At 36.7% G+C, this 18,374-nt stretch overlaps 1 protein-coding gene across 1 annotated transcript; it reads right to left on the minus strand.

The window, feature by feature from the left end:
* Positions 1–1,507: 1,507 nt before the first annotated feature.
* Positions 1,508–17,390, minus strand: Ankef1 (ankyrin repeat and EF-hand domain containing 1). Its single transcript, XM_042694610.1, has 9 exons — positions 17,045–17,390; positions 13,485–13,684; positions 12,288–12,437; positions 11,226–11,349; positions 7,163–7,985; positions 5,098–5,324; positions 3,124–3,284; positions 2,531–2,668; positions 1,508–1,666 (listed from the first exon to the last, which is right to left on the minus strand). The coding sequence occupies exons 1-9, from the start codon at positions 17,388–17,390 to the stop codon at positions 1,508–1,510; spliced, it is 2,328 nt and encodes a 775-aa protein (XP_042550544.1).
* Between the last annotated feature and the right edge of the window lie 984 nt (positions 17,391–18,374).

Genomic DNA, 18,374 nt, shown 5'->3' on the forward strand with positions numbered 1-18,374 from the left:
TGGCTACCTGGAAGTTGGGACTTCATCTGAAATCTTATCACTGCTTGACTTCTTTCACTTCCCTGTCCTGTGTCACCCTGCCTCACCCCACATTGCTCTCCCCTAGGGACAATCTCTAAATTACCTGCTTCTGAATTCTTGGCTTTGGGTCTTCTATTGGGAACAATTTTACTAAGACAGTATTGCAAAAGGAATAAGAAAGGCAGATGCTCATAAAAGTCAATTTGGTATTCTTGAGTTGGGTGTTTTGTTTCTTTTTTTGTTTGTTTGTTTTAAACAGTTAAATTTGAACTGACACAAGGACATAGGCCATTCATTTCAGCACTGGAGAGGCTGACTAGAACTCTCATCTGGACTATGGAGAGTTTGAGACTAATTTGGGCTGTCTAACAAGATCTTGCCTAAAATAGTAAACCAAATTAAAAAAAATAAAATATTGGTTGTTTAACACATGCTCATTGTTTAAAAAATAGAAACTACATGTAAGGCAAACTTAAATAGTACAAGTCAGATAATTTATAACCAGAATCTCATAAACCTTGTAAAACCTAGAAAAAGTGCTATTATGCATTACCTATTTGCAAGTTCAGTATTACTGTGTGGATTATTTATAAAGTACTTGTTGATATGCTTTTGGTAGACTGCCTTCTTATGTCAGCAAAATTTCCTCCACAAAATCTTTTTGATGCTTAGATAGGCTTCTCTACTGTAAAATTTCTTAAGGATGTGATTAAGCTTCCAGGACAGTTAGGTTTATGATATTGACAAATTATATTGGTTGCTTTAACAACAACAGAAATCTTGACAATTATAATATGGTAATGGAATAGAATGTCATTGATTTTTAGAAAGTATATGTTGAAGTATTTGGGGCAAGCACAGAACCACAATTTTCTTAAAGGAGTAGAAACTCTGCATATGGATGCCAAAGAAATCTTTTGTCTAAATGGCCTATTCTGTGGATTTAGGTCTTTCCCAGCTAGTTCCCACAACCATATTAAACAACTGCCTGAAGCTCTCTCTTCATCTGTCTGTCTGTCAATCTCAATCATAGAAAGTATCTCTCTCTCTCTCCCTCTCTCTCTCTCTCATCTATGTATCCATCCATTCATCTGTCATCCATGATCCATCTATTCATCTTTCATCTATTACAAGCATATGACACCATGCCCAGATAGAATTACTTTTAATAAATGTAATACAGTATACCTTTAAAAATTTGACACTTATATGCTTATATGTATGCTTATATGTATGCTTATGGTATAAGCCAGACATTCTATTATATTATTGATGATGAATGGGGTTTAGACTAAAATGGAATGCCATTCATTGCAAAATGAAACACATTTTCGCTGTACTGCTCAGAATTTTTATAGTTGTTAAGTTGTTAACACGTATTTGGTAACAAATTCTTAACGGAGAGATTGCTATGCATTTGATGGAAATATCTAAGGTTTGGACCCTGAACCTTAAAGCATTTACTCTAGGAAGCAACTGCAGTGATTTAGATCTTAAGGGCACTCTCCAGTGCTTTTGCCTTCTCTGTGATGCTCTTCTGAAAAGGCATCATGAAATCTTCAAAGTCCACCTCATATGTAAACCTCTCTCGCCGCATCTCCCGCTTCTTGACCAGCTCTGCTGTGGTGGCTTCAGGACTCCAAGTCTTAAACAAACATTCAAACACAGGCAGTTAGAATAAGACTGCACTGAATATACTGGTATCCAGACAATTTTCCAGACACTGTTCTATTTAAGCACACACTAGGCAAGCACTGAGTGGCATCCCCAGACTAAAAAGGTTTTCAATAGTTTTGACTTAAATCAATCAGATTTCCTTCTAAATACATTTCACTGTTTCCCCCCTGTTCTATGACATAAGTGGGTCATGAACCTCTTCTGATGAGGGCTGTCTTGGATGTGAGGCTCAGAAGTGTTCATTAGTTACTTCTTTAGCCAGTTATGCTTTGGTGGCTATTCATTTTTAGAGTATCAAACTAGGGAAGCAAAGGAATTGGAATTCAATAATACAGGCAAGATTAGCTTCTTATTCAGTATGGGTAGATAGAAACTGGAAAGACAACTCTTTGTTCCTAAAGATGATTCTCCCTATTTAATTGAAGATCTTGAGGAGACTAGCTTAATATATTTAATCTTGACTAGTATGAAACTTACATGTTCAGTTAGTGGTAATGAGTATGAAGAAGAATATTGGGACTGAGGAATACTGAAATAAATACTTATAGAATTCAGTGGATAATAACTATAGGGAAAGCCACCAATCAAAAGGAGATTTCAGACTTAAAGAAAATTATTAATATAGAAATAGTGACAGAGGGACAAGATATTAGGAACTAACAGACTTACTGGTTTGAAAGTGGCAGTCCCTCTCAGAAGGACTCCCAACAAAAGTAGTAGTGAATAGCGATAGCCATTGAACAGTATTTTTTTTTTTTTTGGTGATTGACATAGATAACACTTTAAATTACCTTATGAGATCTACTCCACTAAGATCCTTCCAAGTACTTACCCTTCGTGGAACAAATGTGATATCCACTTTCTTGGTATAACCACTGGTAATCAACGAATTGAGATAAACCACATTATCCTTATGTGCTTTCTTTTCTTCTGATATGGCTGGTATGTTATATACTGATGAAAGTGTTTCCTGAAAACAAGATCCACAGTAAGTTGTTAAATCTAGCATCTGCTTTCAAATATTTATTCTATATGTTACTCAAAGTCGGGAAAAAAACAAATTGAAAAGTTGTAAGCTAGAATTTGAGATAAACAGTTTATTCTAACAACTTTTGAGTGTAGATAGTTTGCCTTGCGTGACTCTTATTAGTGTTATCAGTGATAGATCATACAAGTCTTCAAGAAGTCCATTCTTGACCTATGGCTATTGATGAGGCAGAGAATGGAATCTTATTACAATAATAATGGTGCCTATAGTAGAAGCTTGAATCTGATTTTTCCTTTTCCTCTTGCCTATCTTACTATTACCTGTCTATATGCAATCACTTTACCCAATCCTACTACCTAAATTTCTCTAACCCTTTCTAATCTGATTTTTCTTCTTGATTTTCATCCATTGTCTTCTGTCTTGTTGTTGTTGCTTACCTCTTCTTTCTTGGAGTCAGGACCATCAGTCTTCATTTTAGACACCTTCATTTTCAGTTTTGTACTCTCTCCTGTTTTGGCCAGGTTATCTTGCTTTTCTTTAATCATCTCAATGATTCTATAGTCAGCATATGCCTTTGCAATATCCATGGCAGTATGACCTATTTAACAAAGAAACACAAATTCTGAGTCATAATACATACACTGAATGATACACTACGTAGAACAAAACTTCAGCAAATCAGTTCTATGCATGAGACAGGAAGATTATTAAAGCCAATGGTATGAGTTTACAGATTCAGATAAAATATTCTCTATTGAAACCCAACAACTACTTGAAGATAATGAAAAAAAAAAATCAAAGAAACTATGAGCCAAAAGAACCTCCATAATCCCAAGATTTAAAGTGTTACTTACTGGCCCTTAAATTATTTTTTTTTAAATTTTTTCACATTACTTAAAAAGTAGATGGAAAATACTACCTTACTAGAAATACTAAACTTCTGAATTTCCAACTGAATTTTTTCTCCCCACCTTGTGTATATTTCCTTTTGAGTGATAATTTGCCTTCCCCTTTCTGTGATATGAGGAGGTCAGTTCCCCAGGCCTGGGGCAGCTAGTGCTCATAAGTGATCTGAGCAGATGGCTGAGTATCATATTACCTGAAACATCATTGGCAGGCTTGATGATGTTACAATGCTCCCTGTGACTGCAGGGCAGGGCCTGAAGCAGCCAGAGGTATAAATATTGTTTCAGAGCCAAAGGAAGCAATTAAGAAAATGACTACTCCAAACAAGGAGCTCAAATATTTGTTCTAATGACTTTATTCTTGTACAAATTTATGACCAGGGTAGACTATTTGCTTCCTATAGACAAGGAAGTCTCAATCCAGGAATTATTTTGTTCAGCTTTATGAGGAGTCTTAAAGGTCTCCTGTCTCCAAACAGCCAATTATTAGAAATTAAAAGTCAAAACAGTGACAAGAATTGCAAATGGGTATAATTCCAAAACCACATAACTCTTAGCTATTGATCCACAAAGAAAGAACTATTAAAAATTATGCATCCAGAAATTTAAACCACCTTAAATAGATGAATTTTCTGCCATTCAAATTGAATGATTAAAAAGTCTGAGTTTATGTTTCATGAATTTTTTTCCTATATATCATTTTTTCCAATTTATTGTTTTTTTAGAGGTGATATACAGTGGGGTTACCTTTACATGCATCAGGAAGTAAGTATACTTCCTTTTGATAGTGGCATCTGTTCCCTCATTTTCTCTCTCCTTCCCTCTCTCCTATATATCCATCCACGAGTTGCATAGTTCACTTTCATCGCACTGTGCAGCCAGTGCGCTCCACTGCTGCACTCTTTCACCCTTTTCCCTCTGATTCGCAATATATACAAGGAGCTCAAAAAACTAACCCTTCCCAAATTTAATACACCAATTACTAAATGGGCAAGGGAGCTAAGAAGGGACTTCTCAGAAGAAGTAAAGAATAGCAAAGAAACAGATGAAGAAATGCTCATCATCCCTGGCCATAAAGGAAATGCAAATTAAAACAAACATGAGATACCATCTTACTCCAGTTAGACTGGCCAACATTTTGAATTCTAACAACAGAAAATGCTGGTGGAGATGTGCGGGGAAAGAGCCACACCGCTGGTGGGAATGTCAACTAATACAACCACTATGGAAAGCAGTCTGGAGTTTCCTTAAAAAACTAAACATAGACCAATACTTCATTCTAAATGCATTTTATAAAAGCATCAGTCCATGGCAGATGGCAAAGCAACTGGCCCTTTAATACTGATAATCTGAGGAAGCACTGGTAATCAACTGTAACATTGAACCTAAGGATTGTGTTTCCACTGGTAAGCAATGATATGGTTCTATATAAACAGAACTGAATGAGTTGGGAATTTAACATGAATTCTCTCTTTCTATTGTGAAACATCAAGTATATAAACATACCTTTTCTATTTTCCAACTGGAATTTAGCACCCATATCGAGTAGGTATTTTACAGTATCTAGTCTACAGCTTTCAATGGCTCTACTTAAAGGAGTTGAATTGTTGATGGAAGGCGCATCTATTGCAGCTCCATATTTAACAAGCAGTTCAACAATGTCTTGCTGGCCTGCATGGCAGGCAAAATGAAGGGGAGTCCACAGGAGATTATCTGTCGCATTAACATTTGCCCTGGAAAATAAGAGAAACACACAACTAAAAATGTCAATGCTTCCAAGCACAGGTGGCTAATAAAAAGGCAAAGTAAAGCTTTATAGAATTTTACTGACTTGTCAAATTAGAAACTAAAAGCATTCAAAATAAACTTTAAGCTACATTTTTTCTTGTACTCTGTCGGTTCAGCATTATTTGACAGTATACATTTTATTTAGCTTTAAAAGGCACCAAGACCCTAGAGATTCTGATTTTTGCCAAGGTTAAAATCAAGAAAAAAAATGATAAAGCTGGATCTCATGAAGATGAGAGCTGACAGAGAAGAAAAGGTTTTTTCATTGTGTATCTGCTTTCTCTGCATGTCTTGCCATTTAATTTTTATTATTGGTTATTATCTTCAAATAGCTCTACAAGGTGCTTTCAATCTAACATATACGTTTGTGCATTCAACACATCTCAATCAGAGTTATCCCTTTCAGGTGGCTCAGCTCCCCACTCACACAGACCCCTGCCCCTTACCAGTCTTCAGCAACTTTCCTAGTTCCTTTTTCATATACATAATTGATTATCATATGGCTGTATTTGTCCACCATTCCGTGTTATAATATTTTAAGTAAACCTTTATTATTTAAAAATCTAAGCATTCTATTATTTAAACTGTAGCAGAATTTCTGGGTCCAAAAAGTCAAGTTATCTTTTGTTACTTTCATAATATACAAAGATGAATCTTTGACATTGTACTTTAGCAACCATAACATTAATATCTTGCCAAGTGCACAATCACTGTACAAGAATGTGCTTCACATATTTTAGTTGTTCTGATCTTCAGCAAATTCTGAGATATGTCCTGTGAAAGTCAGTGACACCCAGCAGAAAGCTGAGGAGAGGAAATACTCAGAAATGTATCCCAGTTTATACAACTCCAACAGGAGGAATTAAACCTGAGCACATTTCTTAGTTTTATAAGCAAAATTTTTATAAAAGACAGCAGGAGAAGGACAAGGGGACATTGTCACATGTCAGTGTGACTGAGATATGTCCTTAGTCACCTTATGGTCATCATGCTATTTGTTAGGATATGGTTAGGATACGTTGGTAGCCTTACAATAGAAGAGGCAGATTAAAAAGTGACTACACACCATCCAGGACACCCTCTGAGGTCAATCTGAGTTGTCCTATCCATCACAGAAGACAAGACACCCAAACAGAGTGAAAAAGTGCTTGCCTTCACCTTTGTGTCCCTCCCTTATCTAGTGCACATGCCCTGTATGTTTCTTAACCTGCACCCTAATTGTAGACTTCACCGATGAAGCCCTTTCCTGGGCTCCTCAGATTCTAGCGCTGTTATTTCTTTTGCTCTTCTGTTTCCCAAAGTGTAAAGACGCATGAAAATGGAAAGCACCATGTCAGTATTTATTATTGTTTTCTTTGATAATGGCCGTTCTAACTGGGGTGAAGTGGAATCTCCATGTGGTTTTGATTTGCATTTCTTTTAGGGCCAGAGATGTTGAACCTTTCTTTATGTGTTTATTGGCCATTCTTGCTTCTTCTGAGAAGTCTCTCTTTAAGTCTTTAGCCCATGGGCAAAAGGGTGAACAAATGCAGCGGCCATACTCACTTGACACTGTGTCGAACATGCACTAAACCACAGGTGGATGTGGAGGAGAGGGAAAAACTGGGAGAGAGAGAGAGAGAGAGGGAGGGAGGGATAGTGTCCAAAAGGAAATGTACTCTTTACTTGGCTTATAAACCTGCAACTCTTAGACACTTCGCCTTTACAAGAAAACAAAATTAAAATGCATTAAAAATAAATACTTAAGGAAAAAGGTGAACCTCGCACCACCAAACCAACGTACCCTTTTTCAAGAAGAAACTTCACGACATCTATGTTTCCATTGGCACAAGCCGTCATGAGCGGTGTCTTGTAGTACCTATCTTTCATATCCACAGGTATTCCGGACTCAAAAGCCTTTTTCAGGGATGCCATATCTCCTGCCTTGGTGATGAAATTAATGTTTGAATATATCCTCCCGGTATCATCAATGTACCACGCGGAGTCATCTTGGATGGGATGCTCTGGCGGGGTGTCTCGGGTAAAGCGGCCGCAGTCCGTCAGGTTTTGGTAGGCTTCGATCATGTAATAGGGTGGCCCACCGTCTGGCCGCCCTGGGAATGCTTGCTCTGGGATGACGCAGATCGGGAGGGGTAACACGAACTTGCCTTTCTTGCCCTTTTTGCCCATCCCTTTCTTCTTTTTCTTTGGCCCAAAAGATCCCAAGACGTAAGCCTTGCCTAAGTATTTGGTTCCTTTAAAGAAATCGTTAATGCTGACTCCCCCTCCTCGGATTTTCTCATGCAGTTGAGCTACGAAAGCCAGCTGATCCGTGTTCGCAAAGCTTTGTCTTTCCTCCAGGGTCTGCACGAAGTCTTCTTTGCTGATGGTGCCATCGCCTTTGTCCACGATGGCAAAGGCTTCCCGAAGGAAAGTCTCGTGCTCTATCGACCAGTCGTGCAGTCTGAGGGCCCACACTGGGTTGGGATTTTGGTCTCCCTGTTTAGCCAGTTTATTAGCAATTCGCTCTGCCCGGCGTATTTCTTTGCTTGCAGCCTTGAAGCCTCCATCTTTTGCCACAGCTCTTGGTGTTTTGTGTTCTAAGTTTTTCCATTTCAGGTCACAACCTAAAACAGGGAACGTTACTATTAGGAACAGTGCCAAGACCTCTTCGCAATCCTAACAAATGACGCGTAGCAAACTGTTCATGATCAGAATCCCAAAGTGGCAGTCACTCTACCACTGAGCCATGCCTTCAACCCCTTAGGACAACTAAAAAAATAGTTTAAAAAATTATGTCAGAAAAAACCCTTTGTCTTCAAATTGTATGCACATGGAGAACACATTGGGCCACTATAATTATGGAATTTGATTGTACTATTTCTCCTGAGATTTTAGCTCTGTGAATTAAGAATGTTAAGTTGACTTATATCTGAATTAAGAATGATTAGGTTGACTTCTATCTGTTACACTTGTCTCTATAGATAGGTATTTCAGGTAACAATGTACAGGAAAATATTGCAGACTCATTGCTTGTGGCTTTGACCAAGTGTGGTCAAAAATAAGATATGTTTAAAAATCAGAAAGAAATTTCAAAAGCAATGCCACACATGTATTATATTGCTTAGGGAAGGTCTCACTCCTCTATTACTGTCAGTTATGCTTAAATTGTTGTATGATATGCTCTTAATTTTATGAAAATGTACCTCCACAAAGAAAATAGTACCCCCAAAGTAAAGTATTATTGAAGGGTGGCATTGTGTTTAGTGGGAGTTGAGTGGCATTATGGGAAAAATGAATTAAGCAGGCATTCTGAACACATCCAAAATCCTCCTAATTCCTTCAGTATGTGCATTTAACCTACACACTAAAAGAAGATCCTGACCATATACTCATGGACACCAAAGGACTACTGCATTTCAAACAGATAACATATTGGATAATTGCTGAGGAGACCTAACAGAAATAAAAGGGCATACTGGAATTTGGAAAAAAATAATAAAGGTTCAAATTAGTTCAGAATATTTAAAGGATTGTTTCTTATTGAATGATGCAGACTTTAAATCTATATACAATTATAAGCAATATTTTATGTCTCTCCATTAGATTAAAATAATTTGTACTAATTAATTGTTTTGTGATAAGATCATATAAACAATCTTAGCAGTAGAAATCTGAGTTAATGAAATCTGAGGAGTCCAGATTTTTAATCTGTGTATAAGTTAGACATATTTAAGGTATCTGGAGTTTTTTTTAATCTACTACTTCTCAATCCACCCTTTCTATGTTCAGTCCAACAATAAAGGTAAAAGGATTTAAACTTGCTTTAGCTTGCCCCTTCTTCTAGTTTCCTTCTACTTAGAAACTTTTCCATGGATAAACAACTTCAACATTTCAGCTGATGATCTCATGATCTGCAAGAGCCTAAGGTATCTTCTTTCCTTTTGACTTGAGATTTAGGGTCTCTTCCCTCATGATTACAGTCAGCTCTCCACACCCCGGGATTCAACAAACAATAGAAAGTAGCTGAACACAACTTGCATCTATTCTGAACTGTATACTTTCTTCCTTGTCATTATTCTCCAAGCACTATAGTTTAATCCTTTATTTGTTATTATATATGTAGGCATGATAAGTAATCTAGAAATGATTTTAAAGTATACAAGTGGGCAGGTTAAATGTACATGCTGAAGGAATTAGGAGGATTTTGGATCCTGAAGACAATCCCCTGTAGATAACCAAAGGACAAAGGTAAAATTGCTCTAGCAGCAGGAATGGGGACCCACAGAGGAATGTAATACAGAAAGATATCTTAATGTGGGAACAGAAAATTCCAACGAGTCAAAATGCTTTACATTTGAGTACAGAAGAAACTAAAATAAACCCTGGGAGCTTATTCAGAGATAAGCATTGCATTGGTAAAGATTTCTGGGACCTCTGTCTCTTGGATTTGAGACTCTCAAGTTGAAAATGTAGCAGACAACATTGCTGTTCTGGAATTTACGCTGGATCTGGCGATGTGTTTGTACATCTAAATACACTTTAGAGCTCAGAGTATTTTCAGACCTTAATTTAGAAATAATTTTGTGATTTTTTTTTCCAGGAAGATGGATACTTTCTGCATCACTGAGCAAGGCCTTTATGTATAATCCACGCTCAGGCCCTTTGCTTTTCAACATGCTTTCTGTTACTTGATCTGTGAGATACATAAACAGTAGAGTGCATATATGGTGGTATTTTTCCCAGTAAATAATTCAATACAGTAATGTTGAAAAAAGTTGATTAAATGTGGGAAGAGTATTAATTTTCAGAAACAGACTATGTGAAAAGTTACATGTCAGGATAAACTGCTCTTGGTATTTTATTTGAAAACAAGACCAATGAGACAACTGGAGGGGGCAAAATTATACTTTATGTATTTTTTCTTTATTTGTTAAATAGTATATTTTGGGGGGGGAATGTATTTAGGAAAGAAAAATGGGTCAGTTATTATACTATTAGGTATATGGGCCTGTTAGTGCTATTCATGTTAATGTTTATAGTATAAGTGTCAGTGACTTCTCAAATTCTCTGCCTGTGTGGAGGATGGCAAAACAGAACACTCTGCTCTATTCAGGAGTTTTGGGGCTTTTTATTTTTCTGCCTATTTCCCATGAACTGGAATAAAGCAGACAAAATTCAACAGAATGCAATGCCATCTCTAATAAAGAGGTAACCTTGAGGTTCATTAAATAGCTAACTAGCAACAAATAGATTCATATTTCTAAGCTTAGCTCCTAATATTTTCATTTTAAGAAACTCATTAAGCTATACTGTACATAATAAAGTTCATATCTCCAAGCTAATAGCTACTTCAGAGCTACAAAAAAAGCTGAAATAACAAATATTGCTTGCATTATTAATTTTCTGTAAAATTTTTCATTTTATTTTATGTTTTCCCCAAGCTATTTTCTCCTATAACTGCAAGATCTCTAGAAAAAAATTATTTTTGCATTTGGCATTAACAATGCCTTTAAATAAAATAATTAAAAATTCAGAACAAAGGAAATGATTTTCAATACATGCCTTTTGTTAGACTTACTTTTTAAGTAAGTGAATCAAATCAAATTTCCTAAGTCATGAGCTTAGAAAATTAAAAGTAACCTAAAGGATTGAATGAGATGGATATTCTTCATTTATATCATTAGATTCATGGTTCAGTGGGAAAGGACATAAGATACACATACAGTTTTCTTTCTATGTATGAGTGAAGTTTGGCTATAGAAAAAGGTACGAGACTGGCTAAAGAGTCTGGCTAAAATTCCTCACTCATCTTTGACATGGGTAAACCATAAACACCTTAAGCTCAAAATTGCTGACAATTTTACCTCGCTGAGCTATGTATTTACAGCAATCCGCAAAACCACCCATGGCAGCATAATGAAGTGGTGTGTTCCCATTCATTGCAATTATCCCCATGTCTCCATTGTAGGCAAAAAGAAGCTTCAAAATCTGCAACATAAACAGTGAATTTTGTAGAATAATAGTAATGTACTTTTAGTAATAGAATATTTAATCTTTGCAAAATTCAGCTACTTCAACTTGACATAAAAATTTAAAAAGTAAAAGTTTAGTTCCTTAGGTTTCCTAGTCATATTTTCAGTACTCAAAACTGTAGTGTATACTATAACTCAGGCATTGGATGTTTCCATCTTCAAAGTTCTATCAGCCATTATTGATCTGGAGTGCTGAAAATCCTACAATCAGCTGGAACACTATCATTTTGGTACATGTAGGTACTTTAAGAAGCTTCACAATATAGCAAAGAATGTCAGGGGAACAAATTCTTTACCCATCACAGTACCTATCGCAACAGGGAAGAGACTCAGAGAAAATAAAGGTCATTAAGTTAAAACTCAAGGAAATTTAAAGGCATTTTAGATGAAATGCAGAAATTTTAAAAATTCAGGATAACATTTTCTTATTTTGATTTACAATAGCACTGAATCAATGAGATCTTTTGCTAAGATGCCAGAATTGCTAGAATTTAGAATTCAGTGTATTATTAAATGCACACAAGCACCAGGAGAGATGCATGTGGTCTGATCTCAACCTCTCCACAGTTCCATCATGCCACATTTAAGATTTCAATACGTAATGGAGGAATAAAATTAAGTAATTTCAGGTGACAAGAATTTTGATTTGTCCTGGTCAAAACTACACAGAATAATATTATTAGTAACGTCAGAGTGGATATATTCACAAATAGATACAACTGAATTAAAGGCGGGATTTATATGGTTGAAGTTAAATTTTAAGAATTACTTGAGGATATTAAAATGGGAAGGATTAAGGAAACTTAGAGGAACATTCAACTGCATAATACATAAACTTTTTGAGAAAAAAAAGTTTTGGCAACACATTTTTAAAGCAGAAGAGCAGATTATTACCTCAAAATAGCCTCCTTTGGCAGCAAAATGGGCAGCGTGGAGTCTATCATTGTCGAAGGCATTCACTTTGCCTCCTCGTTCCAGGATTTCCCGGACTAGTTCCAGCACCCCTTCTCTCGATGCCTCCATCAAAGCTGTACGACCTGTGGACTGGGCATGGAACACACCAGTGCTGTTATACATGCCATCATCAAAAAGCACCTTCACTGCAGATTTGGCGCAAATTCATTTACAAGTTTAGTTCTCTATGTTCTTATTAGCGTCAATGAGCTGTACAAGGGTTTCATTTCAACATGTCCATATATGCATATACTATGCCTGGTGAAGACTCATCCCTTTTATCACCCTCCTTCTTCTCCATTACTCCCTTTCCAAACAACACTTAATAAACTTCCTTGTTCCGTTTTTCACACGTGTACATCAAGTATTTGGACCACCCTCACTCTCCTCCATCTTCACGCTCTCTCCTCCCACTATTACCCTCACCCCAGGTAGAAGTTGTTCTCCATTTCTGATCTCCATTTATATATATATATATATATATATATATATATTTCCATTTATATTTTTTTTACCCTATTCCAAGGGGTTTTTAGTGTCAAAGAAGAAAGAGGTAACATGAAGTAAATACTGTAATGCTCAATGTCTAGAACGTGGAAGTTTAAAATCACCGTCAACATCATTCTGCATGATCCTGTGAGAATATCATACTAAAAAAGTATGCTTCTTGCAGCGAAGGATGAGCAAAAGTGAAAAAAAAAGAAAATACAATATATGCTAAAATTGGATCACATTTATTTTCTAGTGAAAATAAAATCTATTTTGTGGGTGTCTGGAGGTGAAAATGTAAGAAAATGCAACCAAATACCCAGTTGAGAGGAAACTACACATCCATGAGAGATAGCAGAAGTACCTATTTTCTTTCCAGAAGAGTAAACTTTTCTTAGGCATTAGTAATTATTTTCTACTATTTCCTGTAATGACATTTTGACAGTATGCATGATTAGGTAATTGACTGCCAAGTCATGAAGCTAGGAAGATAATGAGAATACTATCATCTCCATGCATTTTGAATCAACATGAAGTGAACAGTCTGTAAACTAACAAGATAATTTTGCTATATTTAAATGCAAAAGATTATACTAATAGAACCATAATAGAATAAAGAAATATTTATAATCACAGGAATAGCCATACTGAGTTGAAAGCATTTGGATTGGCTCCTTTCTCCAAAAATGTCATGCACATATCTTTAACATCATGTGCTTCTTCACAAGCTCGAAGAAATACTGGTTTTCCTTCATAGGTAACATTGTTGACATCTGCACCATGCTCCAAGGCAATCAGAGCGCAACGATAATGCCGCTTAGTGGGTAAGATGCAGTAAAACAAAACACCTGCAGAAAAATAGAACCTCCTTAAACTACTTCATCAACAGCATACATACATATATATAAGAAAATATATAATTTTTAAATCTATATCTACAGAGATGGCAGGGAAAGGCACATCTGCCATGTTTTCCGTCTGAAACAACCAAGACAGAAAGGCAAAAGAGAAATCTTGGATAAAGATAATGTTAGGGCTGGGAAGGTGGCTCAGTGGTAGAGCGCTTGCCTTGCATGCATAAGGCCCTGGGTTCGATTCCTCAGCACCACATAAGCAGAAAAAAATAAAAATGCCAGAAGTGGTGCTGTGGCTCAAGTGGTAGAGCGCTAGCCTTGAGCTGAAGAGCTGAGAGACAGCGCCCAGGCCCAGAATTCAGGCCCCACGACCGGACCTCCCCCCCCCCTCGCAAAAAAAAAATAATGTTAGCACAATTAGGATGTGGCATGGGGAGTTCTGGTCAACCACGGGGTCTACGGTCTACTATTTTTACAGTCTATGCCCCTACAGTCCCTTCTTGTAATCTGCAGGGTGGGTGCTACCAAGGGTTCCTGGTGGCACCCTGGGTTCCCTCTGAATTCATTTGTCTGGAGCAGAATCTTGGTGTAAAGAAAAGACAAACAGATGGAAAATGTCTCTACTATTTTGACAAATGATTTGGTTACATTGAAGAGAGGAAAACATTACATTTCTCATACTTAAGACCTACAACATACAGACCCTCAATATATTCATGTCAAAATTGTTCTGCATGTCAGGGATATTGTTTTAACCCCAGGGCACAGTGTTGGTAAGTAAAATCCTGAGTAAACAATGAACTCTAAACTAACCTTTTACTATTCTCACTCCAAAAAGAGGCTTCATTCAAACAATAAGACAAGCATATCAGCATGTGAAGGGTGAAAAAGACACTAAAATAGAAAAGTACAAGGATAGCCCAAGACCATGAAAGAAAAGAACTGAACACAAAAGAAGATGAATAGAAGGAAAAGATGAAATTAGCCAGCAGAGCTTAAGAAAGAAATGGTAGGAAAAAAATTAAAACAACTCTGGAATGGAAGATAAATAAGAATCAGGAAAAAAGAAGTAGAACAGACATTGTGAACACCATGGTCAGAGACCTGAAGGAAGACATTAAGAAAAATGTAACTGAGATGAGTTCAAATGGTCTAGAGAGGGGGAAAAAAGAGAGATGGAACTTGTCAGTAGAAAAGAATAAAGATAACAGAAAATTATACCATATAATAAAATAAAACTTGCTTCAATTGAAAAACCCAAATCTAAAGATTGAGAAAAGGATACTGGTTCCAGAGAAACATTAAGAACTGTCATATGCAGAAGGTAGAGCCAGTATTATGAAAGATGCTAATGAAATGGATTTGCTTGTAATAATGACAAAAGCAATTCATATTAAAATCTTGACCTAGCTTGACCTAGTGAGATAGAACCTATCTCACATCCTTCCAAGATCCATGTAGGCATTTAAATACCAGTTTTATCCTTTAGAAAAAATGTTCCTGAGCCACATCAGTCTCCAGTAAATAAGATTTTGGTAGCAGAGAGATTACTATGGAATAAGCAGAGCATTTTGGCAAGAATCAGCAAAGGATTTGCAAGGTGAGCTAGGGTCATTGATAAGGGGAAAGAGACAGTATGACACAGGCGAACTGGGAGTTCTGCTGAGTCAGCTAATAAGTGAAATAAGATTGTGCATCTTTCTCAACTTATATTTTCAGCTTGTTTCCATGTGCTTATGTCTGGTGATGTTCTCAAGCCAGTCATCTGTCCTTCACATAGATAGGCTTAGTAAATTAACTAAATGTCTCTTGTATTTATTACAAGTAGGTACTTAACTTTGTTTCCTATTTTAACTTACATTTTTTTAGATTTGTATGCTATAAAAGTTCTCAATGAGCATGTGTGTTTTATATGTATATGTTTTGAGTGTGACTTAAATGTTCGTTTCAAACTTCAACAAAGTGAACTTTGATACACTGCACCATTTTTCAAGCTATGAAACTTGGAGTGTCTTTATGTTCTATTTTATGATCAAATAAATATGGGAAATAATACCATCATTGGTCCAACAATGTGAAGAAAATATGCTTAAGATTGTACAATTGGTTGGATCGCTAAATGGATTCCATAATAGAACTAACTTTTCATGTGCTTAACAGCACTTAACAACCCTGTGATTTCATGGTCTGTGGAATAAACTGAGAAATTCTACTCTACAAAGGTTTAAGGGCCTGTTCTTTTTCTTTGTTTTCTTTTTTAAAATCCAAGTACATTTGACCTCTAAATGCATCTGAAGCTTATTTTGTTACGTGGTTCTATTAAATAAATTTTCTTTTTCTTTGTCCTCTCCTTTTGTTTTAAGCAAGTCATCCATCAAGTCTCAACTCTGGAGACAGTTACGAAAGTAGATTTCACTCCTGTCAGCAAACATTATTGCAGTAAAAGGGGATTCATTTCTCTAGTGTTGGACTGATGTTAATGGCTTTGTACTTGTAGCAATTCCCTGGGACAACTGATTAAATCTACCAATTTGTATTAAGCACTACTAGTGTTATCTTGATGATTTTCATGAGGCTGGCTTAACTCTTACTTTGCTTAGGCCTAACAAAACCACCCAGACCATGGTCTTGAGATGGGACTTGGATGTACAGCTATTCAACCAAATAATCCTCAAAACTCTGTGTTTCCAGATATGTGAAAAAACTGATACTAAAAGTTGGAGTTTATGCTAGTAACCGCAGGCTCCCAAATATGAGTCTTTTCTACATAAGACTGCTAGGGAGATTCCATAAAATCCATCTGAAGTCCTAAACCTAGTACTATGCAAGGTTCTAAATGTGTGGAATCTTTTGTTCAAATAAAATTTTCTGTCTGTCTGTCTGTCTCTATCATATATCTCTATCTATCTATCTATCTATCATCTATCATCTATCTATCTGTTTCTCCATCTCTGATGGTCTTCGGGTTTGAATTTAGGACCTCATACTTTCTAAGTATTCTAAGATTTTATATTTTAAATGGATGGTTGTGGTAATGTCAGTGTATGTAGGAGATATTAATCATTCTTGCCACATAAAAGAAACCACCAAACACAAATTAACTCACTTCTAATTTTCTTTTTCAATGAGTGAACTCTCAAGACTGTTTTCCCTAAGATATACAAATTGCTCTTCAGTTATGAGGAGGCAGTACCACCCTTACACACAAGAGTGAGAATCTAGCCTTTCATATAAAAACAGTGTGTAATTCACTATTAAAACTAAAAAAAAAAAAAAAAATCAAGGTATCTGCTTTATTAGTTCCTGGCTGCAAAGTGAATTGCATTTTGCTAGATAGAAAGCTGGCGCTGTTACCTTTTCCTTCATTGTCAACTATAGTCATATCAGCATTTGCCTTGGCTAACACTTCCATTGACAACTCATGGCCCAGTTCTGCAGCCCTCATCGTCGGCGTACAGCCCATTTGGTCTTGTACATCAGGGTGAGCGCCAAGCCCAAGTAGAAAGGTAACCATGTCAATGTCATTGGCAACAGCGGCCAAGTGCAGGGCACTAAGTCCATCAATAGGCTCTGTGAAATTGATCAGTTCAGGGTATCCAAGTTTGGTCAGCTTCTCTATCTGCTTCTTGTCTTTGTTGCGAACACATTGAAGAACTTTGTAGACCTGCAGGTTCTCAAGTCTCCTACTTGCTAAAGCCATGTTTGATCTGCTTCTTGAAAATGTTTCCGGGGCTTAAACAAAAACTACAGCAGCAGCAGCAACACAAAAAAAGGAAAACAAACAACACAGGGTTAATTTTATCACCCTTGTTATCATTAAGTATCGACATTTTTTAAACCTCTAGGAAGAGAGTTTATTGCCTGTAGAATGTTTATCATAACTTGTTACTACCAACTTCAAAAATGAGAGTTATATATAAAGAAATATTTAGCTGGCATAAAGTTCAATATATTTCTAAACAATCCTCCACCGTAATAAGCATTAGTTTGCCAGGTGGTTTTCTTCTTACCAGACTTAGTCTCCCCTCCTCTTATTGTAACAGAATTCCCCCACAAACGGACTCCCCTCACCTTCATTCTCGTGGCAGGAAGGTGTTATCTTGACTCTCTATACTCCTTCTTCAAATACGTCTGTCTAGGCAGTCAGAGCATCTGTCATCATGGCCTGGGTCTCATTCCACACCTATTCCTTCTCAGTCTCTTGGCTGTCTAATCATCTCTCTGTGGTTGTACAATGTCCTGGGAAAGGTCATCAGGAGTCCCCTCACCATCTTACTTTGTGGTATTGGTATTTGAACTGGCCTTCCTCTTGCTAGGCAGGCATACTACCAATGAAGCAATATTTCCAAAACTTTTGGCCTTTTTAGTTAGGTCTTGGTTTTTTCACTCAGTAGGCCTAGGACCATGATCCTCCTATCTCTACCTCCCCCTCATAGCTGGGATGGCTGGTACCAACATTCCTAGTTTATTGATGTGGGGATTTCACTAACACTTTCCTCTAGGGCTAGCCTTAAACTTTATCTTCCCAATCTGCCTCCTGAGTACTAGGATTACAGTGTGAGACATTTTACTCAGTTGTCAGAGTTCTTGATTTTTTTTTTTTAATCCTCAGGAACTCCCTTAGTGACTAAGCCTCTTTTCAGCTCAATTTTTGACATAATATTTCAGATGTATGTAACCATTG

Source organism: Dipodomys spectabilis, unplaced genomic scaffold (genome assembly GCF_019054845.1).
Source record: "Dipodomys spectabilis isolate Male_0828 unplaced genomic scaffold, ASM1905484v1 ptg000175l, whole genome shotgun sequence".
In the NCBI taxonomy this organism is placed as follows: domain Eukaryota; kingdom Metazoa; phylum Chordata; class Mammalia; order Rodentia; family Heteromyidae; genus Dipodomys; species Dipodomys spectabilis.